This window comes from Aspergillus flavus, chromosome 3 (assembly GCF_009017415.1).
Source record: "Aspergillus flavus chromosome 3, complete sequence".
Lineage (NCBI taxonomy): Eukaryota > Fungi > Ascomycota > Eurotiomycetes > Eurotiales > Aspergillaceae > Aspergillus > Aspergillus flavus.
The window spans coordinates 1,219,749-1,237,588 of NC_092407.1; the positions used below are offsets into that span (position 1 = coordinate 1,219,749).

At 48.2% G+C, this 17,840-nt stretch overlaps 7 protein-coding genes across 7 annotated transcripts; 5 read left to right on the top strand and 2 right to left on the bottom strand.

Annotated features, from left to right (window-relative positions):
• The first annotated feature begins 890 nt into the window (after positions 1 to 890).
• F9C07_1382452 (uncharacterized protein) lies at positions 891 to 1,878 on the top strand. The gene is made up of 2 exons (XM_071508040.1): positions 891 to 1,587; positions 1,653 to 1,878. Exons 1-2 carry the CDS (start codon positions 1,182 to 1,184, stop codon positions 1,748 to 1,750), a joined length of 504 nt encoding a protein of 167 aa, XP_071364884.1. The 5' UTR covers positions 891 to 1,181; the 3' UTR covers positions 1,751 to 1,878.
• Positions 1,879 to 2,005: 127 nt separating this feature from the next.
• Positions 2,006 to 3,656, bottom strand: F9C07_2201612 (cytochrome protein; the record flags this gene model as incomplete). The annotated part of the gene is made up of 4 exons (XM_071509520.1): positions 2,006 to 2,143; positions 2,196 to 3,311; positions 3,333 to 3,392; positions 3,450 to 3,656. 4 exons carry the CDS (start codon positions 3,654 to 3,656, stop codon positions 2,006 to 2,008), a joined length of 1,521 nt encoding a protein of 506 aa, XP_071364885.1.
• Positions 3,657 to 3,870: 214 nt separating this feature from the next.
• F9C07_2149046 (Alpha/Beta hydrolase protein) lies at positions 3,871 to 5,125 on the top strand. Its single transcript, XM_041285208.2, has one exon. It carries the CDS (start codon positions 4,019 to 4,021, stop codon positions 4,967 to 4,969), a length of 951 nt encoding a protein of 316 aa, XP_041144265.1. The 5' UTR covers positions 3,871 to 4,018; the 3' UTR covers positions 4,970 to 5,125.
• A 780-nt stretch (positions 5,126 to 5,905) lies between these two features.
• F9C07_2201613 (1-aminocyclopropane-1-carboxylate synthase) lies at positions 5,906 to 8,747 on the top strand (the record flags this gene model as incomplete). Its single annotated transcript, XM_071509521.1, has 8 exons — positions 5,906 to 6,076; positions 6,138 to 6,415; positions 6,555 to 6,905; positions 7,155 to 7,238; positions 7,289 to 7,424; positions 7,549 to 7,753; positions 7,807 to 8,262; positions 8,329 to 8,747. The coding sequence occupies 8 exons, from the start codon at positions 5,906 to 5,908 to the stop codon at positions 8,745 to 8,747; spliced, it is 2,100 nt and encodes a 699-aa protein (XP_071364886.1).
• A 2,698-nt stretch (positions 8,748 to 11,445) lies between these two features.
• F9C07_4606 (putative quinone oxidoreductase) lies at positions 11,446 to 12,619 on the top strand (the record flags this gene model as incomplete). Its single annotated transcript, XM_041290669.1, has 2 exons — positions 11,446 to 11,628; positions 11,705 to 12,619. 2 exons carry the CDS (start codon positions 11,446 to 11,448, stop codon positions 12,617 to 12,619), a joined length of 1,098 nt encoding a protein of 365 aa, XP_041144267.1.
• A 311-nt stretch (positions 12,620 to 12,930) lies between these two features.
• Positions 12,931 to 15,679, top strand: F9C07_2230497 (ankyrin repeat-containing domain protein; the record flags this gene model as incomplete). Its single annotated transcript, XM_041290670.2, has 7 exons — positions 12,931 to 14,387; positions 14,447 to 14,810; positions 14,871 to 15,131; positions 15,198 to 15,278; positions 15,327 to 15,356; positions 15,404 to 15,526; positions 15,578 to 15,679. 7 exons carry the CDS (start codon positions 12,931 to 12,933, stop codon positions 15,677 to 15,679), a joined length of 2,418 nt encoding a protein of 805 aa, XP_041144268.2.
• A 423-nt stretch (positions 15,680 to 16,102) lies between these two features.
• F9C07_4609 (uncharacterized protein) lies at positions 16,103 to 16,697 on the bottom strand (the record flags this gene model as incomplete). Its single annotated transcript, XM_041285213.2, has 6 exons — positions 16,103 to 16,143; positions 16,210 to 16,335; positions 16,394 to 16,409; positions 16,469 to 16,522; positions 16,579 to 16,612; positions 16,675 to 16,697. 6 exons carry the CDS (start codon positions 16,695 to 16,697, stop codon positions 16,103 to 16,105), a joined length of 294 nt encoding a protein of 97 aa, XP_041144269.2.
• Between the last annotated feature and the right edge of the window lie 1,143 nt (positions 16,698 to 17,840).

Below are 17,840 nucleotides of genomic sequence, written 5' to 3' on the forward strand. Positions count from 1 at the left end.
ATATTAGCACTATATTGACGTCATTTCGGCAGCATGTCGTTATATATATATACTTCCTATATATTCGATGAATTTCTTTTTATACGATTGTTTATGAGCATTTGACTGATAAAGGATAAATACAAGATTAATAATCTAGAACCGATAATGAAAGGAACTTGTAATCCTAAATATTGTTTCTTGAATCTTTACTCCATAGATGAGTCTCATTGCATTGTATTGAAGAACTGGGTTATGTTGAGCTATCCAAGACTAGCCTATCAAACGCTCAAACCTAGTGTGGGACTTTAGGTCCGCTTACCGGCCGGCCCAATCAGGGAAATTCCTAGAAAACATTATCTATCTATATGAAAATAGAAATATATGTAAAGCCAGTCACAATAGACCTTGGTATATTTTTCCGACCTACAACGGCCTGACGCCCTAAGGGTCAAGTTGAAAACCTGGACTTCCCGAAAAGCGCGTTTGCCCGACATTCCACTAAACTGAATAGGGCTGGCGCAGCTACTAGTCCTATTCAGGAAGGCGGCGTGGAAGCTTGCTATAGTAAGAAGATTGCGCTAGTCCTGATTGATTTACGGAGTACTTTGTTGAACGGATATACCCTCATGTCCAAATACAACATTTAGCGGAGGGACTAAACAATACGCCGGGGTTATTTGTAATATAGCCAAATGCAGATGAGGCGCGCCGCGTAGGGGATGAGACATGATAAAATGATCTAGAAACTCAATTCGATACCGGATAGTTGATTTCTTCTTTCAGTATTGGAGTTACTCTGCTATCCCCTAACGGCGCGCTGCTGTCGATGACATTTTCTTCTAACGACAAGAAACATACATGGTCAACGAACCAATCAGGATTCACCCAATGTCTCCACAAGATGCAATTTTAGAGAGATATGAGATAATGGCGTGTAGGCTGTGGCTCACCACTGGCGTTTGGCAGGGATTCGTGCATCATTCAAAACTGAGGGGTAAACCGTGAGCTTGGCGCGTCTTCGTGGGAAGCCCGAATAGATCATATAATGCTTACTTACATTGGCTGATTTCTAGCAAGGATATACATGGTTGCTGTGGTTCTCCCAGTCTAATTGACTTATCCCTACTGCGCTCAAGCAGTATACATGAGCCTTGGTTGACAATGAATGTGATGAAGTCCCTAAGTCTTCCAGATGGCCAATGTCCTATTCAAACCGTCAAATGCACACATATGGGATGCCAACCCGCCTTATGATTTCGGGCTATTCAGAACTGTCCGGGACATTTCTCGAACAAAAGGCAGAGGCTGAAAAGTCCCATGATCATATCTGTAGAATGGTTCTACTTGAACCTAGAGGCCATGCAGATATGTTTGGGGCCATCCTCCGGTCAAAGACAGAGTTAACCAAGACTGGGGAAGCCCATATGGGTATCCCGTACATACATGGCCATGGATACAGCTATATGTGTGGCCATGCAACAATTGCTCTCTGCCGATTCCTCATTGACAAGGATGCCCCTGACGTATTTCCGAGAAGAACTCTAGGCGATGATCATATCTCTAGGTCCCCAGGAATAACTACCCTAACTCAAACTGAGAAACAAGGTAACTGTTTACAAACGAGCCCCGGTCACTTTGTGATGCACTAACCGCTTCCCAATATCTCGCAGAATATGCTTCTGGTATTTACTACTCCCGTAGCAGAAAGAAGCAAGAAATCTTATTACGAGTCCGAAGCAGTGGAATAGTGGCGGTGGACAACACATAATGTCGCCTGGTGTTAGTTTCATTGCGTCGCCGACGAAACGGGCGTTGTTGATCAGGTTCCTGTCAGCTTCGAGCTGGTAACACCACAATGATTCTATGGGCCGTAAAGAAAATAGTTACTTGTCATTGCAATATATACAAGAAATCAACCTGCAGATATGTGCCTTGTGAGTTTGCAATATGTCTAGCACGATACAACCTTCCGCGAAGTCAGCCTGGCTTGTCTTTGCTGGTGCACTGCTCCGTTGGCCACTGATTAAAAAGCTGTACTCGCTTTCTCTGCTTCTTCTTTGATCAGAAATTCATGCTTGGCACTACGAACAGTCACCCTAACAGGAAATGGTTCGTTATGGATGTGAAAATGGTTAAGCTTCCGTGTATCGATCGGACCATCCTATGTTGATTTAGCCACACAGACCATGTGAAAGGAGAAGGAAAACACTTACCGCGCATAAATCAAAACAGAAAATAATTCGTGCTATAGCCACATATAGTGCCTGCTGGGCAACTCGGTAACCGACACAGATACGTCTTCCGCCACCAAACGCCCAGAGATTATGTACGATATTGCCCTCGTTCCCGTCCAGCCAACGCGATGGATCGAATTGATCTGGGTTGTCGCATACCTGACCAAGTGCAATCCCGTTGACTACAAAGCATGTTCCTTTCGGGAAACGGTACCCTTCATACTCCAGATCCTCTGTCAGCTGATGCTGCGGCGTGACGGGTGTTGTAGGTCGCCAGCGCAGGACCTCTTTAACCATAGCAGCCAGGTAGGGTAGACGGTCGAAGTCCGCCATGCCGGGGAGCCGTAGTGTACCATCTTCGTTGATGCAGACAGCATCTAACTGCTGGCGAGCGCGAGCCATCGTTTCCGGATGGCTGATCATTGCCATGATGAATGTGTTGAGCGTCATGCGGGTATTGTCGCTGCCGGCTGCAATGACCGACGTGGCGAGATACATGGCTTCTTCCTCAGTGCCCTTGTAGCGCATGTCTGGATGGAGCAGTGTGTCTCGCACGAAGCCAGGATTGGCTGTCCCTTGGCGGACAGCATCACGGATGGGATCCCACCACGATTTGAACACCGAATGATGGAAGTCACCCATCTTTGCCCAGTACGGTCGCCACCACTGTAGATAGATAGGAATCCAGCGATCCAGCCGCGGAAAGAAATCAACCATGCTGTTGAGTGAGCTCAACGTGATCTCCATCGTTACTTTCTGATAGTCGTTTAACTCATCCTGCGTCTTGGAGAGATTCTCCCCCATGACAAGACGGTATAGCACAGCAATGGAGTAGCGATAGTGGTGCGCGTACCAGTGCTTGGGCTCCCGCAGATAGGCAGAGAGCATCTGGAGCGACTCAATCTCTTGCCAGTTGCCGTATATACGCAGAACGGATCCGCTGAGCAGATGGTGCATCACGCGTCTCCCCTCAGTCCATGCAGCAGTGGGACGAATGACAGTGCGTAAACCGTGACTGACGAGATCACCAGCAATGGGCATGTCTGGTCGTTCGCTGGTGATCTTACCATGTTTGTTAATGATATCCGTAGCTACCTACGGGCCATTCAGCACCACCCAGGTCTGGAAGCCCATGTGCAGTGTGGTCATTGGACCGTATTGGCGTAGTGAGGCTAGCTGCAGATCCGATGGTCAGTTTGTCATACCGGCGGAGGGCAAGAAGCCTGGACTTACGAACGGGCCCCATAACCCTGCATCTCGGGCTCTCGTAAATTGGAACATGTTTCCGAAGATCGGGAGCCCTGGGGGACCGGGAGGTAGCTTGCTTCGTATGCTCGCAAACCGCCTTAGTATACTCCCGGGTCGAAAATATTCATACGAGAGCCAGAGTAGCCCGAAGGCTGTGAAGACCACGAATGTCTCTATGCTAAGCTGGGTCATGGTAATGTATGGGACCACTTGGACATGTCATTCTAGCGGGAGATGGCGAGCTGTATGCTTCTTGTACTATTCTCTAGGGGAGATCAGGACATGATGTTGTACACTGGGTGGGGGGCCAACCGCAAGCCCGTCAGCCCTAACGCAGACTAATCGCAAGGCTGGCATTTTAGCGCTGAGACCAACAATGGAATTACCATAAGACGAGGCAAAATAAATAACAGAAATCTACCCCTCATTTCAGCCGCGTCTCCAACGCTTATAAAAGCCCTGACGAGCTTGGCCTTTTCATAATTTCTCCGACCGTCTTGTATTTGCTTCTTGTGTTGCTTTAATCATCCTCTCGCGCCTCAACCCTTGGCAACATGGCGGACTTTGAAACTCTCGCCCTCACCACCAAGCCCTCAGCGCAGCTGAGCTACAACTACCAACCTGCCCAGGGCATATCTAAGCCCGTTCTGGTTGTGTTCCTGAATGGCCTCGGTCTGCCACAGGCCTTCTGGCAACCTGTCATTGCCCAATTGAAAGCCCTCCGCCAGGACAGCCCTATCCCTGCATTCCTTACGTATGACCGCTATGGCCAAGGCCAGACAACCGATCGCGATCCCTCAGATGCCGGCGCAGAGGACCCGACGCACGGTCATGACTGTCTGACCGCCGTCCGCGACCTGCGCCAGCTCATCACCCAGATTAGCGCCGACAAACTCGGCGCTACAGATGTGGACTCTGTCGCTCTGGTGCTGGTGGGCAACTCCATCGGATGCGCTCTCGCACGTATCTACGCCCAAGAATACCCCGGCACTGTTGCTGGCTTACTGCTACTAGACAGCATCCTCGCCAACTCAGACTTCGTATCGGTCTTCCCCGACCCAGATGCCCCCGATTTCGATCCCGCTAGTCTGGGGCCTCTTCCGGTGGAGGCTATCTGCGCCGTGCGCGAGGGTGCGCGTCGCATTTTCCACCCCGATGTTGGCAACAAAGAAGGTCTGAGCCGACGGAACCTTCGGGAGTTACTGCCCGCCAGTGACGGTCCCCTTCTGAAGGGCCCTGATGGCCATGGGCCGTACGTCACGGTGGTGGGACACGACTTTAACACCTTTGCGGAAGAATCTACTAAGATGGGTCCGCCAAAGCCCGTCACAAACCGCTTTGTCAACCCATACTGGCACAAGTATAATGAGGGTCTGGCCAAGATCACCGAGGCTGAGTATAGTAAGGGGCCGTTGCAGGCGCCCAATGCGGGTCACTTTATCCAGAAGGATAACCCGGAGTTTGTAGTGCAAGAGCTGAATGAGCTTTTGGGGAAGATTCTGTAATAATCTTACTACTTTATTTGGGATGAATACGAGCCATGGCAATTCTTCACGTTACGTCACTTTGTCTGAGTCCTGTCTATAAATTGAACAAATTGAACTATTTAGATAATGTCCTATATATCTCGCTGGAGAATAACCGCGCAGATCCCGTAGATAAATGCGTTTCAACCAATCCAGTGTGGGATGATCTCTCACTCCGTTTGCCAAGCGCCGAGGAAATATTATCCGGTACAAGATATGATTCTTGGCCTCTTCTTGGCCAACGATCCCCAGTCTTACGTGAGCTGCTAAGCTAGTGGGGTAATGCTTAGCTTGATGTCTCGACTCAGCCTAGTCTTCTACTATATTATACTTTCTTCATCATGTAATTGTCATTGTATTCCCCGCTGACCATGCTTCCATGAGGATCTGACTGGCCCTCCAGACTAGCAGTCGAGCCCACTTCTATCATTTCCCCAACTCTGTCCCGCTAATGCGAGTCGGAATAAGCGAGATATAAAGTCACTAGGGGAGTGGTGATGTAACCCATCATCTGTCAGCATATCACCGGGGACAGAAGGTTCGTGCCACGGATCGACACCTAGTTTTCTGTTCCTGTCCTTGGGCAGTCGGAGACATATTCTGTGTCCAGAGTAGCGTGCAGACCGTCAACCTTGCACTTGCAACGTATGACACTCGTTCGTATTCCTGCACGACCATCCAGTCCTGCGTCCTTTTCTCGACATATCGGAGATGTCGCGTGCACATTCCTGCAATGGGGCCAGCGGCGAGGCTCTCAGTCGTGCAATATCCCCGCTGTGCGCTGGCTTTAGCCCACCTGATGTTTTCTTCTTCAATGCGCGAATACCCACCCTTTCGGAGCCGACTTGACCTCTCATCCTAAGTCCCTCTCCTGCTGTGGTTTCCAAATTTTTCGACTCGTTAGCTCCTTCAAGTATGGAGCAAATGGCAGGCCCCCGGCCGCCTGATGTGAGCATCGGCTACCGACTCTTGGTTGGCACGACTGTCACCTTCGTGTGTGCATTCATTGTGGTGTCTTTGCGGGGTGTGGCTCGCAGTTTGTATGCTCGCATGAGCTGGGATGACTATCTTACGATATTTGCCCTGGTATCTCATTCACTGCACTATCCAGTAGTGAGGGGCGACATCTAATCCCTTCTATCCACAGGTTCAAGCCCTAATAGCGACTATCTTTGATTGCATCGCCGTCGACAAAGGCCTAGGATGCCACCTAATCTACATCCCCAAAAATGACGCCGTCACCGCCATGTACTATGATCTGCTTTCCCAGGTCTTTTGCATCAATGCCCTGAGCTTTGCTAAAATATCCATATGTCTATCCTACCTGCGTATCCTAAAGGGGTCGCGCCATACCGTGCTGCGAGTAATATGCTACCTGACTGCATTTCTGGTGTTCGTGGTCAATACTGTGGTGACCATCTCGTTGTACGCACAATGCGATCCACCACGGAAATCCTGGAATCCGTTCATACCTGGAAAGTGCTGGCCTGATGGGCCTCGGTGTCATGTAAGTCACCCTTCTCCTTCTCAACTCTACACCAGACCTCAATTAACGATAACCCAGAACGGGCGTCTTCGCTACAATTCGCACCATTGAATCCGGTCTGGGTCTCAAAAACGGCATCAGCGATGCTTCCTACACAACCGTTATGGGTCTCATGTGGGCGGGTATGGAGCGTAACATCGCCATGATGATCGGCAGCGTGCCCGCTCTACGACCACTAACGACGCCATTCATGAAGCTGACCTCGGAAACGATGTCATACTTGGGAAAACGGTCTTCGTCTAAGACCCAATCGAGTTCTGGGGTTAATGGGTCTGGCTCGTTTCCGAATAGGTCAGGTAATAAGTCGACTAAGCATTTGCCTACGACGAGCATGGTTATGGTAGCCATGAGTGAAAAACAGACACGATGGTATAGATTATGGATGATGGTGTGCTAGGGGGAGACGATGGCGAGCGAACAAGTGCTAGGATATGGTTATTCTTGTGTTTATATAGAACTGGTGTGTAGTTGAGTTTGTAGTGTCAATCTGTTAGGGCTTATGATGATAATACATGGCTTCGGCGAGACATGGTATTGAGTTGGTATGGTACAGTCCTGACACGTACGAGACAAGTCTACCTGAGGCGAGGTGGGATTGCGGGCTAATAATTAATCTAGTTTATACGAGTTGGGGCGGAGTAGGGCACGGGTGTCCAAGGATTATCGTCAGCATGTTAGCGGATATAACTTGCCCCTGCCATGGTGCTGAGCAGTGTCTGCTTGGCCAACCGTCGAGCATCTCAATTTGCCAGCATGACGAACGTTGACGGTTTATTATCCACTCGCGGTGGCCTGAATGTCACTCAGGTGCTTGGCAGGATTCCGTCCCATGTGCTGAACCCCGCCTTGCATCGCGATGAGATTGATTTGTCCATGGCGGAGAACCAGGTTATCCGTCATGAAATCATTCAGTTGGCAAAAGTGGCCATCGAGACAAGTCTGTATTACGAGGTAGCTAATCACCCAGCCGCGCATCCCACGGGACGGCTAGACGCCTGCTGACTGTCTTCAGCATCTGGATTGGCTTAAGGGCTTCTTCGGTGATGCAACGTTGCTCGACCTCCTGGCGAGTACTGTCAATACTCACTTTCGCTCCCATTCCCAGGTAGCAGCAGATAATATCGCTGTGACAGCTGGGGCAGCCGCGGGTCTAGATACTATTCTGTACAACATTTGTAACCCGGGTGACGGTGTACTTGTCCCATGTCCTTACTGGAGTGAGTGAACCAAGTTCTCACAGTGGCTTTTCACGGTTACTGAGTGTTTGCAGATGGATATGATGCACTTTTCGCCTTGCACTCGGGGGTCCGCCCCGTCGGTGTTGTCGTACCTTCCCTCGAGGACTCTTTCGGACCGGCTCTCCTCTCAGCGCTGGAAGAGTCGTACGAGAAAGCATCTTGTCCGATCAGGGCGCTCGTACTCGCTAATCCACACAACCCCCTTGGTCGACCCTACTCCCGATTAATTCTAGAACAGTGCATGGCGTTCTGTCAGCGACGGAACATCCATCTTGTTTCAGATGAGGCATTTGCCCTCAGCAGCTTCACTAGCCCGGACTTTACGAATCCGGAACCCTTCATCTCCTGTCTAAGCATTGACCCATCTCGTGTCGGATGTGATCCGCAACGCATCCATGTCGTCTGGAGCATGAGCAAAGATCTCTCCGCGAGCGGCGTTCGACTGGTACGTTCACAGTTACCCCTATTTCTACTTCCTTGGATCAATAGTCGAGTCCTGACCAAGGTTTAGGGCTGCGTCATCACCCGCAATAGGCCCCTCAGGGACGTCGTAGGACTTGTGGCGTCCGTACATGTATCGGTGCTGTCGACCGTTTTTGCCAAAGAAGTGCTCGCCTTACCACAGCTGCCAAAGCTATTGACACTCAGTGCTACCAGACTGGCAAAGGCATACTCAACTCTGACAACCGCATTCAAAGCCACTGGTATTGAGTACTTCCCGAGCTATGCAACAGTCTTCGTACTCGCTCGGTTAGCCCCTAACGCAACAGCTTGGGACGAGGAGATGCTCGCCTTACGCGCGTACATGCAGGCAGGCGTAGCAGTAGTGCCAGGGAGAGCATATCATATGCCTGAGGGGCAGAAAGGGTGGATGCAAGTCACGTTTGCAGTTTTCCATGAGGATTTGTTGGAGGGGATCCGGACAATTAAAAGGGTTTGTTTGAGTCTGTTGGCCGGAGGTGTTATACTATAATGGCCTGGCGAGGTTTTTTCACTTAGAGGAACTTCATAAGTAGCTTGAATTGAAAACAGTCCATCAAGGAAATAGTCTCCTTCCCTCCTGAGCCTAATAACCTTTCTGCGCGTCTCGAATTCTGTTCAGCCTTACTAATCCAACCAGGCAACAATAGGCAGCAATGAGGTCCTCCCTGATATATATATTCAATCCCCTGTAGACACTACATGTATGATAACATCTGCCCAAGCAACAAGAAAACCACAAAATTACCACCAATATAACCAAATCCGCATGGAAAGTGATCCCCATGTTTCAATCTACTTCAATTCTCGCACCGTCCAATTCTATACTGAAACTCTCGGCTTCGAACTTGGCAGCGTCAAACCTGAAAATGGCACGTCCGAATTAACCTTTTGTTCGATTTTCATGGGTAAAAAAGCCGACGCCAATTTCTACTTTTCCCTGGCCTCCGTTGAAGAGTTCAAAGCGTCAGAAGCCATGATCGCACTTGGGACTCAGGAATTAGACGAATACTACCGATACTTGAATGGTCGTGACGAAGTGACAATTACGGAGGACGTTGAAGATACGCCATGGGGCTTTCGGCAGTTCACCATCGAGGATCATGATGGAAATAAGTTGACATTCTTTAAATTCTTGGAAGGGGGAAATCCGGGTGAAGAATGAGAGGTCTCAATATGTCACTACTTTTTTAGGTCTGAAGAGACCGGTTGGACAATGCTCTATACAGATCTATAGTTCTTTTGGTTTCACGAAGTCAAATTCATGATAACTCCAATGTTAGCCAACTTCTTCTGGTCCCTGTGCTGTCTCGAATGCAAGGACTACTCAGCCTGTTTTGGACCTTTGTTTATTTATCAGAATTTAAACGGTATAGCCCAAAGCATATTCAGGACAAGGTAGATCTAGTCTGCTTCCATACGAGTTGACCGGCTACAATGACCTTCCCCCAACAGCTCACAAAGCCCTTAAGATATTGACGAAGAAGAACTCCAGAGAACACACATAATTCCCGAGAGGCTTGACCAAGTGGGTAGTACTCCATAATGCCAAGAGTAAGTTTGCAAATGTAGACTATAGGAGTGATATCCTGTCAAATACTTCCTCGTTAGTCTCTATGAAGGCTAATATATTGGCATTCGGCTTGTAAATTTCCTGTCTTGTGCATGTTTTAGCGTCGACACTCGAGTGCGCCTAGGAAATATCTTGATTTCTTTGGATAATAAGCCTATGCCTTGGATCAGATTGTAATGTTCCTTATCTTCCATACTTACTATCCAATGAAGTTGATTTAATCAAGCTTTTAGGATATAACAAGCTAATTTGATCGTCCAACTTAAAATGTGGATATATGTGTTAGTTATATTTTGAAGGGAGGAGGTGAGCTGGGTGACTATCGCTATTGGACGCGCAAGTGGAGATTAGAGCGCATTACCTGGATCGCTATGCCTTACCTTTGATGTCCGAGACCAAAGATAAGACCTTGCCTCTTCTTCGCCATCTTGTTTATCCGTGGTTATGTTTAGGGCTGGGTTAATGATGACCTATTCAACTCACTGAACCCAGAGAAAGCGATCCTTGACCACAAAGCCATGGATTTGAGGCAAACAAGTCACTCCGTCTAGATTAACATCATCATGGTACCTGTACCGTCTATTATGTCACATTCTATAAATTTGGTAGAATCGTGGCAACCCCACTTACCGCGAACGATGAGTAGCGGGGATAAACGGGCAGCTCGTCGTTCAGACTGTTGGCCGGCTAAGCTCTTATTAGACTATTTTTTCATGTATGATGGTGCATGATCAGTGTCTGGTGTGAATTTTAAACTTATTAACACGCGGTCAAGCATCCAAAGTACTAGACATGCGGCACACTTTATCGGTGTAGAAAGTTTCTCCAACTACTCGGGTTTAGTAGGCTTGGCGTAAGCAGCTTGCATTGCAGCGGACCATGGGACGGTGTGGAATGGCCCACTCTACAGAATACTTATCTACCTCCTTCTATCGCCTTCGTATACCGTAGATAGATTGGTATTCAACAAACAAGGAACTTCCACTATAGGATATCTCAAAGTCTAGTTGATGTAAGGGGCTTATGCCTCTCTAGCCGTTGCTGTCCGTTTCAAATGCCGGAAATCGAGTCATATGGTCCTGCAGGCTTTTGTTTACGAAGTAGCAGCCTGCATTAGTTCGCTGTTCAACCCCAAGATTGCATCATGTTTTGTACTAGTATGCCGCACGGGGAAGTTGATTTATAAGGCGTTCTTTGTAAGCACTTTACATTAGCACCAAAGGATATCATACGTTCCACCATGTACTATCGCAGTGTGATATACAAAGTCCAGGCTCTAAGGCCTCCTAGAACCAGCATTGCAAGGTATTCACGGGTCATGCTATGTCTTATCAATATCATCATCCGTAGCAGTGGCAAAACGCCCAGGAAAAGATATCCGCTGCAGTTCTCCACTTTACCCGGAATTACCAACATTGTAAAGCCGATGGTTGTCATCAGAATATCCGTTTCTCTAATCTCCGGCTCTTCGATTACTGCATGTAGAGCGGTGTAAGTCCGCGCGTGTAACTTGACTACAAATACTGGGTATGGACCCAGCCTCTCATCCGTGCCTTTTCCCTATTCCTTACTACTCCTCGTTATCTTTTTTGCATAGACTGCAGCTGTACTTCCAATCATGACCTCCGACAGCAATTCTGATTACGTCTTCCAGGGATGGATGGGCCTTGACAAGGACTCCGTTGGGAACATGAAATGGCAGACCTACGAACCGAAGCCGTGGGAAGAAACTGACGTTGATATTAAAATCACACACTCGGGTATTTGTGGCTCTGATATACACACGCTTCGTAGTGGATGGGTTCGTTACCTCCTCTCTCCTTGGCAATATAGTGATTCTTCCTATGGTATATAATCTACTAACATACTGTTGCCAGGGCCCAACCATGTACCCCTGCGTGGTCGGCCACGAGATCGTCGGCATCGCCGTCCGGGTAGGATCCGAGGTCAAACATATCAAAGTCGGCGACCGTGTTGGAGTCGGCGCCCAATCCGACTCCTGTCGCAACCGAAGGGGTAAATGCAGCGACTGCTCCGCCGGACGAGAGAACATGTGCTGGAAAGAAGGCCGCGCCGATACATACAACGGCGTCTACCTGAACGGCGGCAAGTCCTACGGTGGGCACGCCGACTACAACCGTGCTCCGGGCCACTTCGTAATCAAGATCCCGGACCAGATGAACCCTGCCCACGCTGCTCCGATGCTCTGCGGTGGCATCACAACATATTCGCCATTGAAGGCCAACGGGTGTGGACCGGGAAAGCGCGTGGGGGTAATCGGCGTCGGTGGATTGGGCCACTTTGCCATTTTGTGGGCGAAGGCTCTTGGCGCCGATCGAGTGGTGGGGGTTTCGCGCAGGGAGTCCAAACGTGCCGATGTGTTGAAGCTGGGTGCTGATGACTATATCGCTACCGAGGATGAGAAGGATTGGGCTCAGACTCATGCTGCCAGTCTGGATCTTATTATCTGTACCGTTTCGTCGCCGGACATGCCGTTACGGGATTATATGGGTTTGCTAGATTCCTATGGTCGGTTGGTTCAGGTGGGCGCACCTGAGGATAAGCTGCCTGTTCTTTATGCCTTCGACTTTATTCCGAAAGGGAAGTCGCTCTCGGGGAGTGTTATCGGGTCCCCGAAGGAGATCGAGGAGATGCTGCAGCTGGCTGTTGAGAAGAATGTTCAGCCGTGGGTGGTGGAACGGCCGCTAAGTGACGCGAACCAGGCCTTTATCGATATGGAGAACGGTCTGGCCAGATATCGGTATACGCTTGTAAATGAGAAGCATATTTAAACATGATGCAATGTTAGGGTTAGTGGCAGGTTGAATTTATCCTGGTCGATATGTAGAGAAATAAGTATCCCGCAAGATGCACGTGAGCTGCTAGGCTGAATACGAATAAGCAGATTTAGGGCCAGGCTGTCCAGTGATCTTCTCAGTTCTGATCAACGACCAAGGACCCAGTACACTAATCATGCAGGGGATGGATCAAAAATAAACAAAAACCAAAGGGTACAAATACCTACCAACGTTTAGGTTCATATACCCCTCATCCTTCTAAAATTATATAATTGGACAATTGACGAATCGAAAAGTCTAATAAAATGCACAATGTCGTCGCGAATACCACGCGTCCATCACTGGACGAGTTGCGCATGACAGAGATCCTGCAAGCCATTGAACGAGGTCACGTCGACACAGCACAATCTCTCCTGGATGGCGTGTCCCCTGACATTCAGGACCGCACGGGCCGAACCCTCTTTTCCCGAGCGGTTTCACTCAATTCAAAGGAAGAACTCCAAAGCCGCCTCAAGGCAGAAATCCTGTTCGACCTCCTGATTGCCAGAGGTGCCGATCCCGATCTCGGAGATCATACGGGAGAAACACCCGTGCATTGGGCGGCAAAAGCAGGAGACCATGAGATGGTATGCCTGCTTTTGCAGAAGGGCGCGCTGTCGGACCTTCCAGACAAGTGGGGCCGCACACCGTTATCTCGAGCTGCCGAGAGGGGGCATAATTTGGCGGTTGAGCGACTTTTGGTTGATGGTCGTGCCGATTCAAATAGTCGAGATAACCGCGGTCGAACCCCATTATCTTGGGCTGCTGAGAGCTCGCACTTACAGATAGTAGAGACATTGGTTAACCACGGTGCCGATGTTGAGATCCGTGACAATGAGGGCCAGATACCCTTATGGTGGTTCTTAAATAATACAGACCGAAGCAGTCCGACAGACCGAGGAACTACCAAAGAACCGGTGGACTTCCAGCGATGGTGTTCAATCCTGGGCCCTAAATCAAGCATAGAGCCTGTTACCAAGAAGCGACGAACATTCCTGGCTTGGGCTTGTGAGCGAGGCGACCGGCAGCTGGTCCAAGAATTGCTCCGAACGACATGGACAGATCCGAACTCGATTGATCGCCATAGGAAAACGCCGCTCATCTATGCTTTGGAATGGAAACACTACGAAATTGCCGACATGCTTATGTCTGGCGTAGAGCCGGAGAGAGCGAAAAAGGACTGCGTGTCACTACATCTTCTTATACGGGAAGGTCGATCCCGTCTATTGAAAATGTTCCTAGAGCGATACAAGTCCAATCTCAAGGAGGAAGATAAGTACAGTGCAATCCCTCTCATGAGGATGGCCCTTCAGCAAAGTGACCGGCCGACCGTGAGGCTACTCTTAGACTACAAGGCAAGTACGCAGGGGCTCAAAAGCAGCGATTGGTTTGGACCCTGTAGCACATTGAGAGCAGCGGAACCTCTAGTGGGTCTAAATAAAGCGAACTGGGATGGTTATTCCTCCATACCAGTAATGGAAATGACAATCCAGGAGCGTGATCGCATTGCGGTAGCCACTTTACTCGGCAAACGTGCTCAAATCCTGGAGATTGAGGACGATGATGACGACTTCGCGCAGTACTCTAGCAACATCCAGCAGAGCATCGCCGTGGATATAATGACCCGTAAAGACGGGCGACAGGCTGTAGAGTGGATCTCAGAAGATACATTCGACCAGAAAATGAGAGAACTGACAAAGAGCCCAGACGAGAGTCATCTGATGTGAGTTGCCTTGCCCCTGCGTATATCGTCCTAGCTGATCACCTTCCATATGCCATCAGACTCTTTCGAGAGAACCAGGCATGGAAGACATATTGTCAGATGGACAATATCCCCAACGAATTAAAATTCTCGCTAGGCAACAGAAGTCCGTGCAGGACTTTTAGTCTGTCGATAGTCACGCGTTTCCGAAACATGAAAGATCCGCAGGACTCTCGTGAAGACAGCAGTGGCGAGCACTATCGCATCCGAACGATTGAATGGTCAGTACTTGAAGCGCCTCCTAAAACAATTCACTACTTCAGCAATCTGCCGTTTGGCTGGACCCCGCAAAGCGACTTGGAGCTTATTGAGCTTTTCATGCAAACCTGGAAGGACGACTGGATGTGCTTCTGTCGGGATGAAAGGAGGAATCTCGGACACTTGGTAAGTGAGCACGGGAGCAAATGCTGTCCGGACACAAATATTGACTTGCTGAGCTGTTAGCGATCATATCAGCTGACCGCTGCTGGAAAAGACGACTTTCTAATCGACGCTATAGCGGGGAATATGCAAAAGTGGACCCAGATGCAATGGATGCTAGAAGACCAACTCAATCAGGCAAGAGAATTTGTCGCACAGTACCAAACGTTCACCGAAAGCCGACAGCTTAGCGAGTACATGGGTAAGATTATCACTGCTTTTGAGCATGACGTTTCGAGCCAGATCGATAAGATGGAACAGGGGATTCGTGATTTGCTCCAAGTGGTGAGTAGTTACTATCTTCGCTTAGCGGCGGGTCTTGTGGTCTACTTATAACTCGATATTGCTCAGGAATTTGCATGGGTGTCAATCAATGAAGCTCATAGGTCAACTAGTCTAGCCGCGAGTATGAAGCGGCTGAGCTGGATCACGGTAAGTTAATGAGCTCCATCGCACTTGGACGTTGACTGACAAGCCTAGTTCATATTCCTCCCTCTCATGTTTGCCTCGGTGGGTACCATCAGCCATGACGTTACAGCAATTCCTGACCTGTCTAGAGTCTTCTCGGAATGAACGTGGACGTTCTTCAAGACAACCCGAGCTGGTATTGGTTTCTCTTGATTGGAGGGTCCCTGACATTGATCACGGTATTTACTTGGATCGGTGCCAGATTTACACGAGTTAGTTACCCTTTAGAATGCTGAAGCTGGAAAAATGCTAACTATCACCAGCTTGAAACATGGCTAGAACACATGGTATGGACACAACCAAAACGAAAGCCACACTCCTTTGACCAAAATATGCGACCTTTAAGCAGGTCTTTGCAGCCATAGTGGATTAACTCACAGCGAAGTGAACTAAAGTACTCATGGGATATATTCGATGGCCAAAGTACTATCTACATTTTGCATACGTCTCTAACTGAGCTCCAGTTCCTAGCCGGAGGAAGTGATGTGTGACATTTCTTGTTGCCATCATGGGTCCCTTTCATTTCTACTTTTTATAGAATTTCAAGTAGACTCTTTATACCCCTGCCCTGCTCTTTTATGATGGGCTGCTTCTACTTTCAATAGAGAGGATTATATGGAACATAATTAATTATAGATAACAGAGGCAATTGTTTTGTACAAATATAATATAACAGCTACAATGGCCACAATGTCAGTACTAGTATTATAAACCACTTTCGAGATTGACTGCTTGGTTCTAAACAGTAAAGCTTGTGTGGAAATCTGTTATCAGAACGGGATCCGATATCACTGCTTGCTCTTCAATTCTCCAAACGCTGTAAGGAACTCTGTCCATGACAGTGAGTACAGGCAAGCAAGCTCTAATACCGGTGGAGATTCTAGAGGTAACATACCGCTAAATGAGACTTTGCCATCGTGATTCCCATCCAGTTCTTCAATCCATTCCTTGGCTTCATCGTCGCTCATCTCAAAACCCTGTTCTTTCGCAGCTGCAATGAGCTCATAGGGTTCGATATAACCTAGTAAATATAATACATGAGCCTTTAGAGACAGTAGCTCTATAGACAAGACACATACGGTCACCGTTGGTGTTCTTCCAGAATTTATGGAATTAGCAGCAGTCACACAGCTTTGTCACCAGCATGCACTCACAATCTCCCTGAATTTTTCCCTCCAAAAGTCAATCTCTTCACGTGTGTAGCGGCCCTGTCATATAGGTAATGTTAAACCACATACAGAACTTTCACTGTAACGAATCTCACCATTTTCCTTGTATGTGTTATGTTCTTGACGAGTCTTTGAGATTGCACGAGGACTTTGTTCGGACTCTATGCAACAACCCACTTTATATATTCTACCTAGGATCGTTGCGATGAGTCATGCTACCTGGTTTCCTCCAATAAATAAAGCCTCTAGGTCCTAGAACTATTCTGAGTCCATCTGTCTTGAGGCATTTTTGGACCAATTACGTGTACGTGTGCTGCTGGATGAGCGCGGTATGCGAAGTCCAAAGGTACATCATCGTACATGACCACAAGTGGAGACGGTTACCCCTCCACCAGAAACTTTACTATAGGTCTAGCCAGAGAGATGCTAACAATCATGAAACCATAGCCACTGAATTAGTGTGGCTCGGGCGCAAACCTTTGCCGATGAAGTAGGGCATTTTGATTATTGGAACGATCTGCACTGCTAGTCTTCGGGTTGATAGGACAGCTGTCCCAAGCGGCAGAAGCAAGGGAATGGATCACTAGTTATCGTGAAGTAGTTGGCCGCCAAATAGTCAATGAATAACGAGTCATTTATAGTCACTTACCTTTCAACAAATCAACGGTTAATGTCATCTTAGATATCTAAATAACATCTCTAAAAAAACCAAACCTCCAAGTTTAGAGGACTGCCAAGAGCTACATCCTTGTAAAAGTCAGGGAGTTTGATCGAGGAGTCCACAAAGCCTTCCTGAACCAACCGACCTTGGGTGGATAAAAACCTGCGGTAGTTTTCAGGTTGGAATGTTTTATTTCTGCTGTTGGTCAGGCCGATGGTTAAGAACTTCATCATGGTGCTAAATCTATCAAATTGTGACTCTTAATTTTTCTTGCTTTGCTTATAAGATCGATAGATTATACTAAGGCTTATTAGGATTTACACGAGAAACTACGCTTTATAGAACGTGGCCAGTATATGGCTATGACTTATAATATCTGGTTTCTTCCAATAAATAGACTTTCTAAAACTACACTGGGTCCATCTATCTTGAGGCATTATTGAACCAATTATATGTAGATGAAGCGCATCATACACGATCGTACATAGCCACAAGCGGAGACCATTATCCCGTATTCTAGGGGATCGTCGATTGAGAGATTCTCTGCTGGTCTCCTGATATAGTAGAGAAATCCGCCAAATGGTCGACATGTTCTAGTCCTCCAGTTCAGCTGTGCCCAGCTGAAGTGAGGGGTACATGCATACTCTTACAACTATGCAGCGTTAGTGTGAAATGAAAGTTGCGATGATCATCCGG